General features: G+C 39.6%; 1 protein-coding gene across 1 annotated transcript in view; it reads right to left on the reverse strand.

Annotated features, from left to right (window-relative positions):
* Window positions 1-1,400: 1,400 nt before the first annotated feature.
* LOC105744225 (antigen WC1.1-like) overlaps window positions 1,401-21,005 on the reverse strand; it is a 42,366-nt gene continuing 22,761 nt past the window's right edge. Inside the window, exons 3-8 of the mRNA XM_058282335.1 lie at window positions 15,415-15,517; window positions 14,857-15,171; window positions 9,467-9,775; window positions 9,056-9,373; window positions 2,753-2,845; window positions 1,401-1,798 (exon numbers count right to left, since the gene is read on the reverse strand). Of these exons, the coding sequence (XP_058138318.1) occupies window positions 1,401-1,798; window positions 2,753-2,845; window positions 9,056-9,373; window positions 9,467-9,775; window positions 14,857-15,171; window positions 15,415-15,517 (1,536 nt within the window). The remainder of the gene's footprint in view (window positions 1,799-2,752; window positions 2,846-9,055; window positions 9,374-9,466; window positions 9,776-14,856; window positions 15,172-15,414; window positions 15,518-21,005) is intronic.

Genomic DNA, 21,005 nt, shown 5'->3' on the forward strand with positions numbered 1-21,005 from the left:
ACATTAATGACATAAATTTCAAAGGAGTTATGCCTATTTAAAATAATTTCAGAGGAGAATGATTTGGAGTATCAATGGGGATCAAAGAAGATACTGATATCATCTTTAGATCCAGACGTAAGTGGACAGTATGAAAAATAAGCAGCCTCTACTTGTGTGATTGCAAGGAAAGCATGGCCACCGGGGGCTAGTTAGGCTTTGTTTAGCATAAGAAGTTAAAAGGGTATTTAAGGACATAGGAATATTTGCTAATACATAGAGATAGGCAGAAAATTTAAGAGGAATCAGCAAAATATTTTAGGAGAGTAAGGGAAGTAAGAGGGTATTAGGGTGAGCGTTGTGGATTAGGACAGCATTATGAGGCTATAGGTTCAATGGAAACTGGAGTCTTGAGCTTCTAGTGAGGTGTGAGACAAACAAGGAGGAGAGGCCACAGGGCATCACTGTGAGGGTCTTTTGAAAGGTGTTTAGCTGTCCTTTATATGCACTGGCCTCCTCAGCATAAGAAACTCTCTGGCTCCTTTTCCCCTCCAAGTCATCAAGCCTCACTCTTGCTCCAGGTCTCTCTGCTCCAGACCTACTAGCTCTTTCAGTTTCACTAACACCCATCCTTTATCTCACCCCAGGGCTTCTGACTTGCACTTCCGGCTGGCCAAAATATCCTTTCACCTTTTTTTTTTTTTTTTCACTTTAGTGATTTCTACACATCTTTAGAATTTCACTTAAACATTCCTTCCTCACCCCACTAAGAACTGTTTTCCTGCTTTACACCTCAGGGCATCTGATATTTCTCCTTCATGACATCTTTACATGTTTACTCCATGGATCCTGATGTTACCAGTGCGGTTATGCATATCTTTTCATTCATTCTATCCACATCCCTGTAACAGGGCCTTGCAAATAACTGGGGGTCACTGGCAATTCTTAGGCTAACCACGTGACTCAGTGCTCTGAAGATCATAAAATGTATCACAGATTTGAAAGGGCAATGCTTTGGAAAAGATATTGATAGGATTTCCAGTTCTGGCACTTATTAGTAAATAGACTGAGCCTTGCACCAAAGCTCTTCACATCAGTTCTCATCTGAAAATTGATCATCATCATACCTATTTAACTGGCCTTCTATGAGCACTAAATATTATTCTGAGTGTAAAAGGTCTAGCATATGCCTAGTGAATGCTCATTATAAATTAGGGCCAACTCTTATCATCCTTTCAGTAATAAGCTCAAGTGAACACAATTTTGTTTCCACTACAGTACAACCAAAAAATGTCTTCTCTTCAATCTCCCAGGTGTTTAAATTTAACATTGGACCTTAATATCCTTTTCTAGTTTTTCAGAAAATGTTTGGTCTGGGCTAAAAGATTTGGATAGATGCATTTGTAGGTTCAATATGAAATTTAAACCATACAACTAAAACATAAATTTGTATTAAAAACACAGAAAGGTGGTACATACCACTCAAGTTGGACAAAAGAGTCACCTGCACAAATGACGTGAGCTGCTTCATTGGGAGGGCATGAGCTGGGGTCCCAGGCATCAGAAGCACACTGCCAGAGCGTGGGGTCACTTTTCCGACACTGGATTCCATCCACCCAGTGGGGCTGAGAAGTCGCCCTGATGCCAGCAGAAACACTGAGATGCCCGGTGTCCCCACAGCCCAGCTGTCTGCAGATCACAGTCAGCGTGGTGGGCTCCATTGGGCTTCTGCAGACACTGCCCCATGTCCCGTTGTAGAAGACCTCCAGCCACCCAGCGCAGTCGTGGTCCTCACTCACCAGCCTGAGGGCCAGGAACTCTGCAAGTGAAGACAGAGAGGATGAGGGACTGTGGCCGGTGCAGTGGGCCTTAAAGCTCTGACCCTTCCATTACTCCAGGCCATTGACCCACTTGTCTCAGGCACTGCAGGAGAGACTAACACCGTGGAAAGGTTCTTATACCACTTCCTGTTTCCTTTCCTTAATTAATGCGTTGCCCCCTTTACTTGGGCCACGCCAGGTATAGAGACATTGAAGAGACTGGGTCAGAGGGAGGTGAAGCAGCTCTCAGGGCCCTGCTCAACCCCCAGAGGTGCACTGCGGTAAACCAGGTATGCAAGGGGATTTGCAAGGCATCCCTCTCCCCCCTTTTTACTACGACTGAAGGGCGAGTCCTATTTTTATTTTGTAAACACCAGAATGACCTATCTTGTCAGGTGAAATCCCTGGAAGAAGAAACCCTTCACGGCTATTTGAGAAACAAGAACCTGGAGCGGAGCCCCTTGTGCTGTGGGTGATTCAGCTTGTGCTTTCCCTGGGCCTAGACACCACCCCTTTTGAGACTGGGCTGCCTCCCCTAGATGTGGACAAGAAGGAGGGCAGACCTGAGCAGACCACCCCCGCGTCCTCCTTGTGTCTGCAGTCGTGCCGCCCCCAGCCCCGGGAAGGGCACTTCCACACGTGGGATTCCTTTCCTGTGCAGTTGAGGTGGTCCAGCCAGATGGGCCCCGATCCCGGCCCGAAGTGAGCGGACGCGGTGGCCCTGATGGCCACCCCACAGCCTAGCTGTCTGCACACCACGTGGGCATCGCTCAGGTCCCAGCCGTCGTCACAGATGGTGCCCCAGGAGCCCTGGTGAAGGACCTCCACTCTGCCGGCACAGCGACTGCCCCCGTCCGCCAGGCGGAGCTGTCTACTCCCTGAGGGAGAGAGTCAGGTCAGTGGGGGCTTTTTACAGGATGGGAAGGGCTCCTTGGTCCCAGGGGCCCCCTCACCTGAGCAGTTGGCAGCGCTCTCCTCCGAGTCCGCAGAGTCCGCATGATCAGACACAAAGTCGTTGCACCGGGGCACTACCTGGGTCTGGTTTCCTACAGAAATGTCGTGAACAGAGGTTAGTAGGTTAGAGAACAGGAAACTGAATTAAACTAAATATAATCAGGAAACCGTTATGTCTCAAGTAGTTGAGCTCCTGCCTACCACATGGGAGTTGCCTAGTTTGGTTATGGTGCCTCCTAAAAAGAAGCTGAACAGACATAGCAGGTGCAAAGAACCAGGGGGTGGGGAGAAACAAATAACCAAAATAGATCTTTTAAAAGAAACCTAAATGCAATCCAGTGAAGGCATTTGAGATACAAGCTGTAATGTTGGAGGGATGTTACACCTTCAGAAGTAAGCTTCATGGAGAATTCTGCTTTAGAGAATGGCAAACTTGTCTATTTTAAACAAATCATTGCATAGAGAATGACATCAGAAAAGTGGAATATAATAATACCGGTTGGCACCACTGTGGAAGTACCAAGGCAGCAAGAAGTTTTGGAGCCCAGCTATCAGAGAGATGAAGGTCAGAGGTGAGTGCCTTCCCAGTGGAAGGATTTGCCAGTTCAAAGGAAATAGCAAGAACCTGAAAAGATCAAGATAGGTTTTGCCAGACTCACAAGGCTGCCAGAGCACAAATTATAATCCAGGGTCCCCCCAGCATGAGAAGCTTCATTAAACAACCAGAAAACTTGTGCTGTAGAAGGAAGAGTGACCATTCTCATAGGGATGGATGCCTGACTTCTAATCCTATCACTTCCCTTTAAATAAGGTGATATGACCCTAAATCAGAAGCTTGCAAGAAGCAAAATGAAATCCTTTCTGAAGGGTTTCTACAACTTTTCATATACAATGTCTATCAATAAAGTAAAATAAAAAAATACCCAGAATGATAAAAGCAGAGATTTGACCAAAATCCAAGCAGAAAAGGAGACATTAGAAAGGAAGTCACAGGACATCCTGCTATTGGAGCTACCTGGCAGAGACTCTAAATAAATTTGATTCAAATGTTCAAGGAACTATATGACATCATGAGTATTTTGGCAGAAAAATGAAAACAAAGAATCACTTGGAATTTCTGCACCTAAAATAGTCAGTAACTGAAATTAAGAAACAAGAGGATTAATATAAAAACACATTCGATCACCAAAGATAGAAACAGTGAAATGGAAGCTCCATGAGAAGAAAATACTTAAAATAAAACACAAAAAGTCAAAGGAATGGAAATTATAAAAAAGGAGCATCAGAGATATGGTGAAAAGTTCTAACACTCAAATAGAACAAGTCCTACATACACAAAATCAGTTAACAGGACTAAAAGTAGTAATTGGAAAATCCATTATTGAAGTGGGATTATTTAATGCACATTTGGTGGCATTTATGCACATGCAGAAATTATTCCATACCACATCCATTGAGAGGTGGGAGCTATGCCTCCTTCCCTGAATCTGGGACCTTGGTGAGTGGCATGTAAACAGTAGAATGCAGTGAAGGTAACACTACTTGACCCTCAAGGCTAGGTCTGAAAAGTGGGGCAGCCTCTCTTTGATTTATGTAGAATGCTTGCTTTAGGGGAAGTCTGGCTCTGTTGACAGTGTCATGCCTCAGGAGCCATTGCAGGGGCTCTGATTACAGCCCCAGCTGACAACCAGCATCTATTGCCACTAGGTGAGAGAGCCATTCTCAGTTTCCAGCTCCATTGAGCCTTCAGATGAGTCATGCCAGCTGACATCTGCCTGCAGCCTCATGAAAGATCCCAACTGAGAACTGTCAAACTGAGCCCTTCCCAAATTCCTGACTGAGGATATCAAAGGAAAAATATATTGTTTTTGTTGTTCTTTCAAGTTGGTAAGTTTTGGGGGGAAATTTGTAACATAACAATAGTAACAGAACATTTAGACTTCACATGTTACCCAGGAGTTCAATTACAAATTAGTTACTAAAGAGAAATGTAAAAGTTTGTCTTCAAAGATATGAGAACATGGTCATACATCTTTAGTCATTACAGCCCTGTACTGCGATGCCACCTAAAACAAGCACAACTGCCTTTGGGACAAGGCAGCAGACAAATGTTGGAAGGGCCTTCAAGAGACTATTATCAGAAGATGATGAGGACTTACAGGAAGTGAGGAAATGTGATCAGAATCTGGAGGAAAAACAAAAGAGTGATCTGTGATATGTAAAATAAAATGGTTGTTAAAATTGAGTAGTTGAGGTTATTTGTTACACAGTGATAGTAATCAGAAATGCCCCTGTGTCAGCAATGATAAAACATGCCAACAAAAACAATCATTTAAATATGTAGCATATTTGAACTATGTGATGTAACAGATATGCAGGCCAAAACTGCAGAATACACATTATTATTGAGAGCATTTAGGCTATTTACTAAGCCTGATCATAAGCTATTCTGAAAATGGAGTCCAAAATTTTTGGAAAAGACTGAAATTACAAAACACATGCTTTTTATGACAGTAGAGTTAAGCTAGCAACAAACAAAGGAGAACTAGTAATGTCAACTACATTGAGGCATAATATCCATGAAATAATATACACCTATGTTGAGTTCACTTTGCTAACTTTACAAATTTATAATACCTGTATAACCACTACCACAATCAAAATATAGAGCATTTGCATTTTTCTTGGGTTACCACCACATAAAGAAATACTAAAAAGTATTTTAAAAACCAAAATGGATGCAGTAATTGAGGAAGGAATGAAGAACATCAATAGCATAAATAGGAGGGAATTTAAAAACATGGGTAGGGAAGGAGATGTGGCTGAAGTGCCTGAGCTCCTGCCTACCACACAGGAGGTCCCGGGTTGGGTTCCCAGTGCCCCCTGGAGAAGATGAGCAAGACAGCAAGCTGATGTAATGGGCAGGCACTGGAGGCTGACACAACAAGGTGGCGTAAAGAGGAGACACAAAGAGGAAGGTCAATAAGAGACACAACATAGCAGGGAGCTGAGGTAGCTCAAGTGATTGAGCACCTCTCTCCTACATGGGAGATCTCTGGCTTGGATCCTGGTGCCCCCTAAAAAGAAGACAAACACACAACGAGAACACATAGCAGATGGACACAGAGAGCAGATAGTGAGCAGAAAGCATGTACAAATGATGGGGGAATAAATAAATAAAAATAAATCTTTAAAAACAAAAAAACATGGATAATAATTGTTTGGTGAGGTTTTGATAATTTATGTTTTTATGTTTTTACATAAAGGTAGTTAAAATGAAGACCAAACACTCTGAAACAAGAAAAAAAAATACAATAAACAACCGAATGGAGAAGAAAATACAGTAATAAAATATACTTGGTTTAACAAAAAAAAAATGCTAATAAGGAGATAAAAAGGAACAAAGGAAAGATTCTTTTTTAAAAAGAGAGAAATAGGGAAAAGGATTATTTACTCCAAATATATTAGTAATTGTATTAAAGGTAAGTGAACTAAACATACCAATTTAATTTAAAGATTGAGTAACTAAAAACAAATAAAACTCAATTTTATGCTACTTATGAAAGACATGTCATAAATATTAGCACACATAAAGGTTAAATACAAAATGATGAAAAAAAAAGAAATACCATGCAAAGAAATTTGTTTTATCTATGTTAATTTCAGACAAAGTAGACTTGATGGGAAGAGAAGTTACTAGAGATATAGAAGGATATTTCATAATTATAAATGACCAATCTTACAAGAAGGAAATCAATTCTAAATTTGTATGTTACTGAAACAAACCTTGAAATGAAGCAAAATTGAAAAAACACAAAAGAGAAATAGACAGTTATATATAGAAATTTTAACATAGCTGTCAATAATTGGTGGAAAGTAAAACAGACAAAAGTGAGTATATATATGGATCGTTTGAATAATATGATTATTAAATTTGATTATATTTGATATATATATATATAAACCTGCAGCCAAGAAATATAGAAAATGCATTTTTACATGAATATGGGACATTTAACAAAAGATACCATATGTTGGGCCATAAGCTAATCTCAAAGAATTTCAAAGGGTTGAAATCATAATAGTTTCTCTGTTTACAGAGGAATTAAGTTAAAAATTAATTTTAAAACATGAATTAGCAAATTATCAGTTAGTTGGAAATTAAGAAATAAAGTTATAAATAAACAATGGAAATTAGAATAACTCTTAATCTAAATAATAATAAATGTATAAGAAATCAAAACCTATTGAATCAAATCAGTGAAATTTGTATTAGAGTCAAATTTATAGCAATGGATTTATTTTTTTTAAAAAGAAAGTCTGAAAATCATTGATATAAATATTCACATCTGAAAGATAAAAGAACATTAAACTCAACGGATAGAAAGCAGAAAACATAAAATAATGATAATCACAGAAATCAATGAAATATAAAGAAAATAAAGAGCTAAAATCAATTAAACCAAATTTTTTCAAAATTGGTCATCTTTTAGTATGACCGATCATGGAAGAAAAAAGATAAAGAGAGCCCAACAACAGTGAAAAAAAAAAGTATATTACTACAGAACCTATATGCATTACAAAGATAAAAAGAGTGTATTATGAATAATTTTTTGCCAACACTTTGGAATAATTAGCTGAAATGGACAATTTCCTTGAAAAATTCTACTAACAAAAATGACATGAGACTACAGTAAATCTGAATAATTCCCAACTTAGTAGATATTGACTTTGTTTTTTTAAATTAATTAATTAATTTATTTATTTATTTATTTTATTGACTTTGTAATAATATTACATTAAAAATATATATATATATGAGGTCCCATTCAACCCCACCACCCCCACCCCACCTCTCCGCCCCCAGCAATACTCATTCCCATCATCATGACACATCCATTGCACTTGGTAAGCACATCCCTGGGTACCTCTGCACCTCATGGTCAATGGTCCACATTATGACCCATACTCTTGACTTTGATTAAAACTTTTCAACAACAAAATGAACCAAATAAACAAACAGCAAATAATTTCCAGGCCTAGATGGCTTTCATAGTAGTTAATAGTATAGCATCAAATTAAAGTTTCCTGAATTTAGACATTAGTCTATACATGACTGTCCTTATATTTATGAAACACGTGTGGAAGTACCAAAGAAAAGGGACATGCCTGTAAGTACCCCTCAAATGGGTCAGGGAGAATACTGCTTTCAATTTGTACATATGGCAAAATGTTAAACTATGATTCTGGATGAAGGTGATAAAGAAGGTGTTTATATGGTTCTTGCAACTTTTCTGTTCATTCGTGATTATTTAGAAATAAAAAGTTAAACAATACAGAGGAATAAAAATAATTAACACCAAACCCTTCCAGAGAAGTAAATGAAGAGTGAAAATTTTCTACCTCCTTCAAGAGAATATCAAAATCATGATATGAAAGAAATTACAGACCAACTTCTCTAGTGCACTAGATAAAGAATTCAGGAAGAAAATAGTAGCAAATCGAATCCAGAAGTATATAAAAATTAATATACCACTAAAAAATGTGGCTTGTCCCAGAAAAGCAAATTTATCATAACATTTGAAGATCGAATCTGCAAAATGCACCATATTAACAAAATTAGGAAAATATCTTATACCATCTCATTAGATGTGTAAAAGGCATTTGATGAGATTGAGCACCTATGCATAATCTCTTAATATAATAAAAATAGGACGGGTCTTCCTAAGTCCAACAAAGACCACATACAAAAATCATGGAACAAATGTAAAACTTAACTGTGGAATACTGAAAGATTGTGGCCTATAGTGAAGAAGATGATAATATTTGCTATCACCAGTTTTATTTGAAATTTTAACAAAGATCAAAATCTGTTCAACAATTCAAAAAGAAGAAATTAAAAGCAAAGGAAATGAAAAGGAAGAGCCACAATCACTATGGCATGTCCCTTTTTATTTTCATGTTTTACATGAGGTTTTATTTACTATGTTATACTGTCTCATGTTAAAGATTTAAATTTTTTTTTTCTTTATTTTTTTAAAATGTTACATTAAAAAAATATGAGCCTTCATATACCCTACACCCCCCTCACCCCACTCTTCCACATCAACAACCTCTTTCATTATTGTGGGACATTCATTGCATTTGGTGAATACATTTTGGGTCATTGTTGCACCACATGGATAGTGGTTTACATTGTAAATGCCCCACTTTTGATGATGGCTTTTGCAAACTCTGTGCTCTTCGGGGAATTCCACTCAAGGGGCCATCCGAATACTCCTTAGCCCTCACCTGTCTCTTACCTGAGCAGATCACGGAGGCCGTGTTTCCATGGGTACAGTCAGGGATCCCAAGGGCAGTCACAGGGCATTGCCACAAAAAGGACTCAGCCCCTGAGCAGTGAAATCGGTGTTTCCAGACCCCATCATCTCCTTCCACAAAGTATGCTCCTTCTGGGGTAGAGTTGGCGACTCCACAGCCGAGCTGACTGCAAACCACATTGGCATTGGCCATGTTCCAGTGGGAGGCACAGAGTGCTCTCCAGCCTCCAGAAATATTCATCTCCACTTGTCCCTCACACTGAGAGCTGCCATTTTTCATGAGCCGCACTTCTGTGTACTCTGGGAGGAGAAGAGAGGGTTTTAGTAAAACCTCTTGGTTTTCTTACCCCAATAAGGTATGGGGACAGGTCAATGTCATGATGTGAGTCTCACCTGAACAGACAATGCGAACTGCCCCACTGTGGTTACAAGTGTCTCCAGGGCAGGGCACTTTAGGGCAGAACCAGAGCTCCTGCTCCTGCCCCTTACATCGGAATCCTTCAGCCCAGACCTGACCTTCAGCCTCTTGGAAGGGCACGTCCCTCACTACAGATACAGCCTTGCCACACTGCAGCTCTGCACAGATGACCTGGGCAGTGGGCAACGTGAAGTTCCTGTCAGACACTGGAGTCCAGTCTCCTCCAGAATGCACTTCCACTCGCCCTGAGCAGGGTCCGTCCCTTCCTGCCAGGCGCACAAATCCTAAAGGAGAAAAAACAAACCCAGGGAGAGGTCATCATCCTGGCTTGGCATTTGGAAGTGATATCTTAACAAGCAGTGGTGTGAAAGTCTCCACTCCCACCCAGGGATGGGGTGTGGGGAGAGGATTCAGCAGGTGGTATCAGAATACATCATCCATGAGTGAGTTTCTGAAGACAGATTCAGGAGGGATTTTCAGAGTCAGGTCAGAACTGCTGAATTCCAGGAACATATACTTTGGAGTCAGCTAAAAAAGTAAATTCCTCATCTGCGGTCTGATAGCCAGATGATGCTCTGAGAACCTTTATTCTATGACTTTTACTCTGATCTCTTTCCTCTTAAAAGAGTTAAGATCCCACTGGCCCAGGCCAAGAGCAGAACAATGAAGCCAAGAACTGCACTGGGCAATTTATCTTTTTCTCAGAAATGCTTCCAATTTTCATCAAGGAAGATGATGCACAAGTCCCTTGGGAGGGTTCTATGTTTTACTGAAGGTTAGGCCATTATCTCAGAATTTAGCAAGGAGGTAGTGCTATTCAATCAGGTTTAATTCATTGACCAGTATTTTTGAAAGCTAGAAATATGCATTTACTACTGAAAATGCATGGGTTATCTAATGAAGACAATCAGGAATTAAAGGGCTGAAGGAAATTGCAAAGTAGGTGCGCATTCAAACTTGGGTGCCAAAGTATGAAGAGCAGAACCAGCTGAGAGGTAAAAAAAATAACACAAAACAAACAAACAAAAGAGGACAAGGAGTACTAGAGGGTAGACCTATCAGGAAGAGACAAGGTTAAAAAGCCATTTTCCTAGAGGTGGAATTCTGACCAGCTTTTTCTCCCATCCTATCCTCAAGTGACTGACGAACGGGAAAACTGTAGGAAGACTGCTGGCTCAAGAGAAGAAATACATTCATTATAACTAGTCTACTTTTATGGTTTCACATTTTATTTTTTGGATACTTTTTGATGGTGACTAGTTCAAAGAAATTCTTAGGTTACCAATTTGAAAAATGTGAGTCTAGATGTTCGGAAAGCTCGGGGCGTTATAGGAGTGGGGGAAGGGTGTCAGTAGTCCTCGCCATTTTTCTTGAACCTCTGGGATTTGTCCATGAACTAGGTGAAGTTCTCAGAGGGAGTTTACAAATGTTTGCTCAGAGTCAGCCATTTAGTTGGTGAAATGAGACCCTGTCACAGTCAAAATGCATGGCTTGCTTCCTGTTGTACTCTGATTCCCAAAGGCATCAATGTTACCATTGCCACCATCAAGACAAAGCACAGCATCTAGTCTGTGGATTGATGTCTCACTGGTGTCATGGTTGGCATTACCAGACCCTACTGTAGTACCTGGAGGAGAACTGGCCAAGGCCCAATGAGCTGTGTGCATGCTGAGCAACACCACAGCCATAGCCCAGGCCTGGGCTTGCTTGGACCACAAGTTTGACCTGATGTTTGCCAAACATGCCTTTGTTCACTAGTATGTGGGTCCAGGGATGGAGGAAGGAGAGTTTCCTGAGGCCTGTGAGGACATGGCTGCCCTTGAGAAGGATTATGAGGACGTTGGTGTGGATTCTGTTGGAGAGGGTGGGGGACGACAGGAATATTATTATCCATTTCTCTTAGTTCTACAACATGTCACATCCTCAGCAGTTCAGCTTCCATGTTCGCTGACAGGCTTTTAAGCTATCTGGTTAGACTGTCTTCACTCCAACCTGTGATCATGTCTTATTTTTTCATGTGCTCCTGCAAAGTTTTCCATCATGTCTCAAAGTAAAGGCTTTAAGAAAGAGAAATCAAAGCAAAAACAACATAAAAACCTTACAACTTAGTAACTAATGAGTATGAGGTTTAAATCTACCCATTGAGTGCTCATTGAGGGCAAGAATTAGGTTTATCTTTTTCACTATTTTAACTCCAGAAACTAGTTCAGTTTCTGTATCATAATATTAATGAATTTAGTATTTGTTCATGAATGAAAAAAACTTCAATATTCCCAAACACCACAAATTATATTTATTTTCCATTTAGATATGAGAAAAAGGCCTACTAAATACTGTGTGAGTGAGGTGAAAACCCCTCTTTGGTTCACTATCTTCTTTTTCTTTTTGTATTTTTCAATGGTACATTTCTAGCTCTCAAGAATACCGGTAAAATGGCTTGATTCAGATTGAATAGCACTATGTCTTTGAAAAGTTCTCAGATAATGCCCTAATTTCCAGTATAATATAGAATCATCCAAGGTACTTGAGTATCATCTTCCTTAATGAAAATTGGGAGCTTTTCTGAGAAAGAGATAGCTCACCCAGTGCAGTTTTATTTTTGGCACGGGCCAATGGGACCTAAACCTCCTATAGTCTGATATTCTTACACTGAATATTCTCAGAGCATCTTGGAATCAGACACTCTAGTGGACAAAGTTCCTGAAGTGACCCTAATAGCATCATTATCAACTTTACAACTCATTTACTTATCTAAAAAACATTTATTGAGTATTATAAGTTATGAAGTATTATGTGCTCATGAAATAATATACGTCCAAAAGTGTTCTGGAAAAATGTTTGATTCTAGAATCTCAACCAGTGATGAACTCTACACAGAGGTGATCACTATCAGTTATTCTCAGGGACTGAAGAACAGTGTTACAAATAGTGAAATGTAAACAGTATACACTCTGGGTGTGATTCAGGTCTGGGCATACATTTTTCTCACAAAACCATGATCATCTCATTAAAAGATCAGAAATACTGTGGAACTAGGTGTTCAATGTATTATAAAGGTTTTGAAATCTTATTAGTTTTAAAAATAAAGAAATAAAAGAATCACACAAAAATAGTATTAGTTTTTTTTTTCTTATAATATGGCTATAGTACATACGAATCTAGAAAAAAATTATTCTCGTTCCCCTTCTCAGATGCTCAAGGGAAAAAATGCCTCTACTTTTACTGTGTAAACCTTTCTTATATCTTTCTTTCTCTATGCAAGCATACATTATTACATGTATTACTCCTTCTTAATAATTTGCAAGAGGAAAACCCCACAAGTTTGAGTGCTGTGGTCAATCCATCTAAGTCTCTACTATATGGATCTGAGATCTTCAATTATTTGTCAGGGTAGCCATCCTTCTGAACCTCATAAAACTCTCTGTTCATCCTGGAGAATGGAATCTGTCACGTCCTGAATATGATTGGAAAGGACTAAAGTGGTCAGCATATACCTGGAATGAGCATGTACTGTGGTCTCCTGAAACAATGTGTCTTCTCCCTCTGAGGTATAAACAATTCCTGTTCTGAGTTTTGAGACATAATGAAAGCATCTCCTTGTCTGAGGCTTTTGATGAGACATAAAACATTAACTCCAAAATGCAGAATACATTAATCAGGACTCTCCCATCTGCAAATGACAGAAACCCTACTTAATGAGGTTTGGTAATAAAGCTGGCATGGCTGATGGGAAAGCTGGGTTCCTAAAGGGAAGCTTGAGGAATGGGAACCAAAAGCTTCTAGGACTTTCCCTCCTTGAATTCTTTTCTAATCCCTGCTTTTCTTCATTTGCCTCTATTCTTTAGAAAAGCTTTCTTCTCACAGCTGAGATTGCAGACACTGGCCTTCCCTAGTCCTCTACCTGCTCACACTGATCTACAAGAAGAGAGTAAATTCTGGGCCACGACTTCTGTTGGTCCTGCCTGTGTTATGGGCCCTCCCCTGTGACCACACAGCAGGCAGGTGGAGGAGGTAGGAGAAAGGTATGTGAAGGCAATATTGAGAACTCAGTTTAATGGCGTTTTATTCAAAATCTAAACATCTTCTCAGAGTGTGCCATGTCCTGGGAATTTTGGTAGGTGTTTTGGGAACGTAAATTGCAACAAAACACAAGGCAGTTTAAAGCCTTGTGAAAAATTTATGACAGCCTTTGGTGTCAAAAATAAAGGAAAACTGCTCCTTCTGAGAACTCTTTTTTGATATGCATCAATCCTGTAAGGCAAGTTGAAAGTTGCAGCTGGATAGATACTTGTCTGGTCTCTCACTGATAATAGTTACTCTATGTTCTTAGGCAAGGTACTTAATAAAATTTCTTCATCATTCAGAACTCCTCCTTATTTCCTCTTTGAGTCTTACCACTTTGAGTCTTACCACTTGGTCTTCTCTGTCCCTACAATTAGCCTCACAGAACTCACATCGTGTACACAGGGCATTCTGTAGGCCATACCTGGTCCTCTGTACTGCTCAGAGAATACTTTATGTGCCCTTTGTCAACTCCTATTGCCATTCTCTCCCCACCTCCAGCTACTCTAAGACTCTTGCACACTCTGCAAAAGTTCTATATGTCCCTTATGTCCTTTTTTATCAACTAAACTCCCAAATGTACTTCTCTTACTTTATTGAAGCCATACGTTATAAACACCATAAACTCCTACCATAGAACACACAGAAATAAATATTTTATTGCACCCACAAATGACTTTCCAGTTCACACCTGAGTTTCTCTCCAAAGTTTGAGCTTATATGATTGTGTTTTCAAAGAAAAAAGGGAGAAAGAAAATTTTCTGATAACAATGTGAGAAAGAGAACTCTACAACTTGGAGTATTTTATCCAGAACTCTCTGGTCCTTCCACCCCAGGATCCAGGAATACTTAATGTATGAATCTGCAAAGGAGAGTTGCAATTTGACACAAATCTCAACATTTATCTCTAATTGTTTAACGGTATTCCCTGTGATTCTCTATTAACTCAGCGGCGCAAAGGTGTGTCTTACCATACATATAGGAATACTCAATTCAGAAACAGTGAGCCTTCAGAATTGAGAGGAAAGTACACCTTCTTTCTAGTCTCTCCCTCTGAGAGTCTCATGTCACAAAGGGAGGGTGTGTGGTGGTTTGTGAATGTACAACCCTACACAGTAAATTATAAAAAACAAAATCATGAAGCTTGATTTTAATTGAACTGATACCAGAATAAACTCTTTTAGACCAGCAGTTGAAACTTGCAAGAGGGAATTAAAGAGGCCCATCATTCTCCTTCAAGTAGAGTTTAGACACCAGATTTAGATGCCACTGTCTAAGCTAGTGGCCAATGTACTGACCATACCTGAACAGATGACTCCTGCGTCGTTCTCGTGAGTGCATGCATACGGTCCATATTTCGCATTAGGGCAATTCCATACCTGGGACTCCTTTCCTGTGCACTTCATGTAGAGCAACCAGATATATCCTGATCCCTCCCCAAAGTGAGCAGAGATGGTGGCACTGATGGCCACTCCACATTCCATCTGTCTGCACACCACGTGGGCATCGTTCAGGGTCCAGCCATAGTCACAGATGGTGCCCCAGGAGCCCTGGTGAAGGACCTCCACTCTGCCGGCACAGCGACCGCCCCCGTCCGCCAGGCGGAGCTGGTTGCTCCCTGAGGGAGAGAGTCAGGTCAGTGGGGGCTCGTTTAATGGGTTGGGAAGAGTTTTACAAACCTGTGGGACAGATTAGCTGAGTAGTTGGTAGGACTATTTTCAGAGGCCACAGAGGCTGCGAGATCAGACACCAAATCATTGCACCAGGGCACTAGCTGGCTCTGGTTTCCGGCAGAAACATCACGACCAGAGATTAGTAAGGTTAGAAAACAGTAAGTAGAATTCAACTAAATAATAATAACCTGTTGAAGGCGTCTGAGAAAAAAGCTGTAACATGGTAGTGATAATTTTTACCTTCAGCGGTACTTTCTTTATGGAGAGTTCTGCTGATGATGGCAAACTTGCCTGTTTTAAACAAACCATTGCATAGAGAATGACTTCATACAAGCTGAACTTTATGAATACTGGTTGGCATCATTCTGAGTTCCTATGGCAGCAAAAATTTTTGGGGCCAAACTCTCAGATGTGAAGGGCAGAAATGGAGCCTTTCTCTCCCTGAACCATTTGCCAATTCAAAAGTAATAGCCGAGAAATTGAAAAGCTGGTTTTGGCCGCCCTACTGGGTTGGGAGAATATCATATTATAATTCAAGGTTTGATAGAAGGAGGGACGCTGTTAAATAATCAGAAAATTGTACCAGAAGAGGAAGAGTGCCATTCCTCGTAAGGATGGAAGCCCAGCTTCTAATCCCTTCAATTCACTTTAAATAAGGGGGATCTGCCCCTCAATCAGTTTCCTGGAAGAAACAAACTAAAATCCTTTCTGAAGGATTAATACAATTTTTCTTTTTTTAAAAAATGATTTTATTTATTTCTCCCCTCCCCTCCATTCTCCCCATTGTCTGTTCTCTGTGTCCATTCGCGTGTGTTCTTCTGTGTCTGCTTGTATTCTCATTAGGCAGCTCTGGGATCTGATTCTGAGACATTCTGGAGTGACAGAGAGGCAATTACACTCTTGTGCCACCTCTACTCCCTGTTCTGCTATGTCTCTTATTGTCTCTTCTCTGTTGTGCCATCTTGCTGGGTCGGCTCTCTGTGTTGGCTGGCACTCCTGTGCGGGAGGCGTTCCCTCATGTGGCGGCTTTCCTGTGCTGGGCGGCATTCCCAAACAGGGTGACACTCCTGCATGTGACAGCTTTCCTGTGCAGGGTGGCATTCCTGCATGGGCCGGCACTCTGTAAGGGCCAGTTTGCTGAGTGGGCCAGCTTGTCCTCACAAGGAGGCCCTGGGCATTGAACCCTAGACCTCCTATATGGTAGACAGACGCCCAATTGGTTGAGCCACATCTGTTTTCCTATACAATTTTTTATCTATAATTTCTATTAATCAAAAATAGACATACAAAAGGAAAGAAGAGATCTGACCAAAAGCCAAGAGGAAAAGGGACACATTAGAAAGCAACTCATAGGGCGGGCATCTTGCTATTGGAGTTATTTGACAGGGACTTAAAACCATGAGTAAAATATTGAAGGAATTAAATATCAAGATCGGTAATTTTGGCAGAGGAATGATAACAAAGAAGATATCATGACCTCAAAATGTCAATAACTGAAATTAATCAAAGGAGAGTGTAAGAACACATTAGATTAGCTATAATTAGTAAAACTGAATATTAGTCACAAGAAAATACTGAGGATAAAGCACAGAAAGACAGAGTTTGGAAAATATGAAAAGAGGCATAAGAAACAGGAAAAGAATAATTGGGGAGGCTATTAGCTTTGAAGTGTAGGCAACTGAATTAAACTAAAATGATTTAGTGAGTAGTCTGAGATGGAAGCTGCTACCTAGGTCCTGTAAGTTAGTCTTCTGATTTTTTAAGTTTTGCATTGGCTCTGAGAACAATATACTGGAAAAGTCAGAATATTCACTCTGAGCACTTCACATGTCGTTCTATGAATGAGCAGAGCCAGGTAGTTCAAAGAGTCATTCTAGTAGGCCAGTACCTGGATTGATTTCTTACAAAGTGCGCCTACTTCCTTGCCATTGCTCTGGGGTTTAGATGGATCAGAACAAAGGGAATGGTTAGGAACTGGTGTGAGGTCATCAGAAGCCCTGATAACAGCCGTCAATCCAGAGCCAATCAGAATTGTTCTCGGTATGATCATTCAGAGCCGATAAAGTTACCATGAGACAGGCCATGGTTTACCTTAGAATGCTTCACCTATGATTCTAGGCTTCAGATTCTAAATCTGACCTTTAGTTCCATATACTGTAATCCTCTTTGAGTAGTTGGGCAACCTTACATGAGAGATGATGTCAGGTGATATTGAGCATAGCCAGATTCCATTTAGAATCACAGAATATTGCTTCTCTCCCTGCCACCGCCCCCCCCCCCACTCACCTCACCCAAAGTTTCTAGTCTCTGCTTTGTCTGCACAAGAAGAGAGACTATTACTCAAAAGTTGGAGTCTGGTGTACTCTGGGAAGAACAAAATATCATGTATTTTTCTTTTTTTCTTTTTTTTACAAATTTTAAAACTTTATTGAAGTATATCCATCATACATAAACATACATAAAAAATAGTCGTTTTGAACTTAGAAAACAATCATATATAACATAGCACAGAACTCTCACACCTCACCCTACCAATAATAACTTGCATTGTTGTTAAACCTTTTTAACCAATGATTAAAGAGCATTGTCAAAATACTACTATTAACCAAAGTATTTTTCCCCAACCTCCCCATTATTATCTTTAAATCATTTATATATGAACATACATAAACAATAAATGTATAGTAAAAGTTGTGAACTTACAAAGCAAACATGCATAACATCATACAGGGGCCCCATACATCAATCCTCCACCAACATCTTGCATTGTTGTGAGATGTTTGTTACAAATTATGAAAGAATATTATCAAAATCTTATTACTAATTATAGTTCTTATCTTATATTTGGTGTATTTTCCCCCAACCCACCCTATTATTATTTTTTAAATATATTTTTTATGACAGAAGTTGTAAACTTATAAAACAATCATGCACATGTGCAGAATTCCCAAATACCACTCCTCTATCAACACACCACACTGTGGTGGAATATTAGTTACAAATAATATAATATCATCTGATTGTAATCAGGTCCATAGTGTACATTAGGCACACATTTTCCATACTACCCCATTATTAACCCAGTATATCTTTGGCATAGATACAAGAATATTATATTATTACTACTAACCACAGTCCACAGGTCACTCCAGTTGTATCTTTCCCATGCTTCTCCACATTCTCACCACCCTGCAATAGTGATGTACATTTGCTCCAGCTAACAAACAACACTCTTGCATCTGTACCATCAACCACAAATCTCATTCGCCTCTTGGTTTACTGTGCTATTCTGTTCCTAGAATATTCTCTAGCATATTGTTAGTTGGCATTTATATACCTAGACTACCATTTTCAGCCTCATCCCCATTTATAAACTAACAGTTACTATGTGTTACCATTCACTATATACATTTCCTCACTTTTATTAAAATTGCTACATACATTAGACATCAGTAGTCCATCTCAGTCCTCTTCTTATCTCCTTTAAGAATCCACCACCTACCACCAGCTCTTGAAGCTATTTTCCTATAATTTTTTCTAGAATTTTTATGGTTATTGTTTTTATTTTTAGGTTTCTGATCCATTTTGAGTTAATTTTTGGATAAGGTGTGAGGTAGGGGTCCTCTTTCTTTCTTTTGGCTATGGATATCCAGTTCTTTCAGCACCATTTGTTGAACAGACAGTTCTGCCGAGCTGTGTGATTTTGACAGGTTAGTGAAAAATCACTTGACTGTATATGTGAGGGTCTGTTTCTGAACTGTCAATTTGGTTCCTTTGGTCTATGTGTCTGTCTTTATGCCAGTGCCATGCTGTTTTTATCACTATAGCTAGATAACATAATTCAAAATCTAGAGAGGAGAGTTCAATTTTCCTTTTTAAAATGTTTCTGGCTATTCAGGACCACTTACCCTTCCAAATAAATTTGATAATCATGTTTCCAATTAAAAAAAAATGTTGGTAGACTTTTTATTGGGATTGCACTGAATTTGTATATCAATTTGAATAGAATTGACATCTTTTTCTTTTTAAAGATAGATTTATTTATTTATTTCTCTCCCCTTCCCCCCCCCACCCGGGTTGTCTGTTCTCTGTGTCTATTTGCTGCGTCATCCTTGTCTGCTTCCGTTGTTGTCAGCAGCATGGGAATCTGTGTTTCCTTTTGTTGCGTCCTCTTGTGTCAGCTCTCTGTGTGTGCGGCACCATTCCTGGGCAGGCTGCACTTTCTTTCGCCCTGGGCAGCTCTCCTTATGGGGTGTACTCCTTGCGCGTGGTGCTCCCCTACGTGGGGGGCACCCCTGAGTGGCACGGCACTCCTTGCGGGCATCAGCACTGCACATGGGCCAGCTGCACACAGGTCAAGGAGGCCCAGGGTTTGAACCACAGACCTCCCATGTGGTAGACGGACGCCCTAAGCACTGGGCCAAGTCCGCCGCCAGAATTGACATCTTAATGATATTTAGTCTTCCAATCTGCGAGCACGGAATGCCCTTCCATTTATTTAGGTCTTTTTAAAAATTTATGTTAACATTGAGTTGTAGTTCTCTGAATACAAGTGCTTTGCATCATTGGTTAAGTTTATTCCTGACTATTTGACTTTTATCTGCCATATTTTATTTTTACCACTCTTTTGACACTTTTAGTTACTTTTATTGATATAATCTTCATTTCTAGACTTTCTTCTAGGCCTCTCTCTCCTTTCTTTTCTTTTCAGGCTCTAGCATACCCTTTAGAATTTCCTGAAATTCTGGTCTTGGTTAGAAATTCTCTTGGTTTCTCTTTATCTTTGAATATTCTGAACTTGCCCTCATTTTTGAAAGACAGTCATGCTGGATATAAGATTCTTGGCTGGAAGTTTTTCCCTATTAGTGTCTTAAATATATCAGACCACTGTCTTCTTGCATTCATGGTTTCTGATAAGAAATCAGCACTTAATCTTATTGGGTATCCCTTATATGTTATGCATTACTTTTCTCATGCTGTTTTCAGAATTCTATCTTTGTCTTTGTCATTTGTCATTTTGATGAGTATGTGTCTTAGAGTTGGTCTATTTGTATTATTTTGGATGGGGGTATGTCGTGATTCTTGAACATGGATATCTATGTCTTTCAATAGGGTTGGGAAATTTTCTACAACTATTTCTTCAAATATTCCATTTGCCCCTTTTCCCTTCTCCTTCTGCGACACTCATGACAAGTATATTAGCACGTCTTTTGCTGTCATTTAGTTCCCTGACCTTGTTCAATTTTTTTCCCATTTTTTCTTCATCTTTTCTTTTGTATGTTCACTTACAAAGGCCACTTCTTGAAGCTCATCAATCCTTTCTTCTACTTCTTCAAATCTGCTATTGTATGATTTTAAAATTTCATTTAGTGTGAATATCATTCTTATAAGATCTGCTATTTTTCTATGTATGCTTTCAAATTCTTCTTTGTGCTCATCCAATGAGATTAATATCCTTAATCTCTTTAGCCATCTCATTGATTTATTAAAGAGATTTGTTTAAACATCTATGATTAGTTGTCTCAGCTCCTTTATATCATCTGGAGGCTTCCCTTATTTCTTTAACTGGGCCATAGCTTCCTGTTTCTTGGTGTGAATTGTAATTTTTTGTTGGTGTCTTTGTACCTGGCTTACTAGAGTATTTATTCTGGGTCCAATTTTCTCTTAAGTTTAGGGCTTCCTACCATTTCTGCCTTGCTGGTTGTGCAGTAGGAACCATAGATGCAGTAGGTGCTATAAACTGTGGAAGCTCAAGCTGCCCTCATTGCCCCAGGGATGG

The sequence above is a fragment of the Dasypus novemcinctus genome, chromosome 20, assembly GCF_030445035.2.
Source record: "Dasypus novemcinctus isolate mDasNov1 chromosome 20, mDasNov1.1.hap2, whole genome shotgun sequence".
NCBI lineage: Eukaryota > Metazoa > Chordata > Mammalia > Cingulata > Dasypodidae > Dasypus > Dasypus novemcinctus.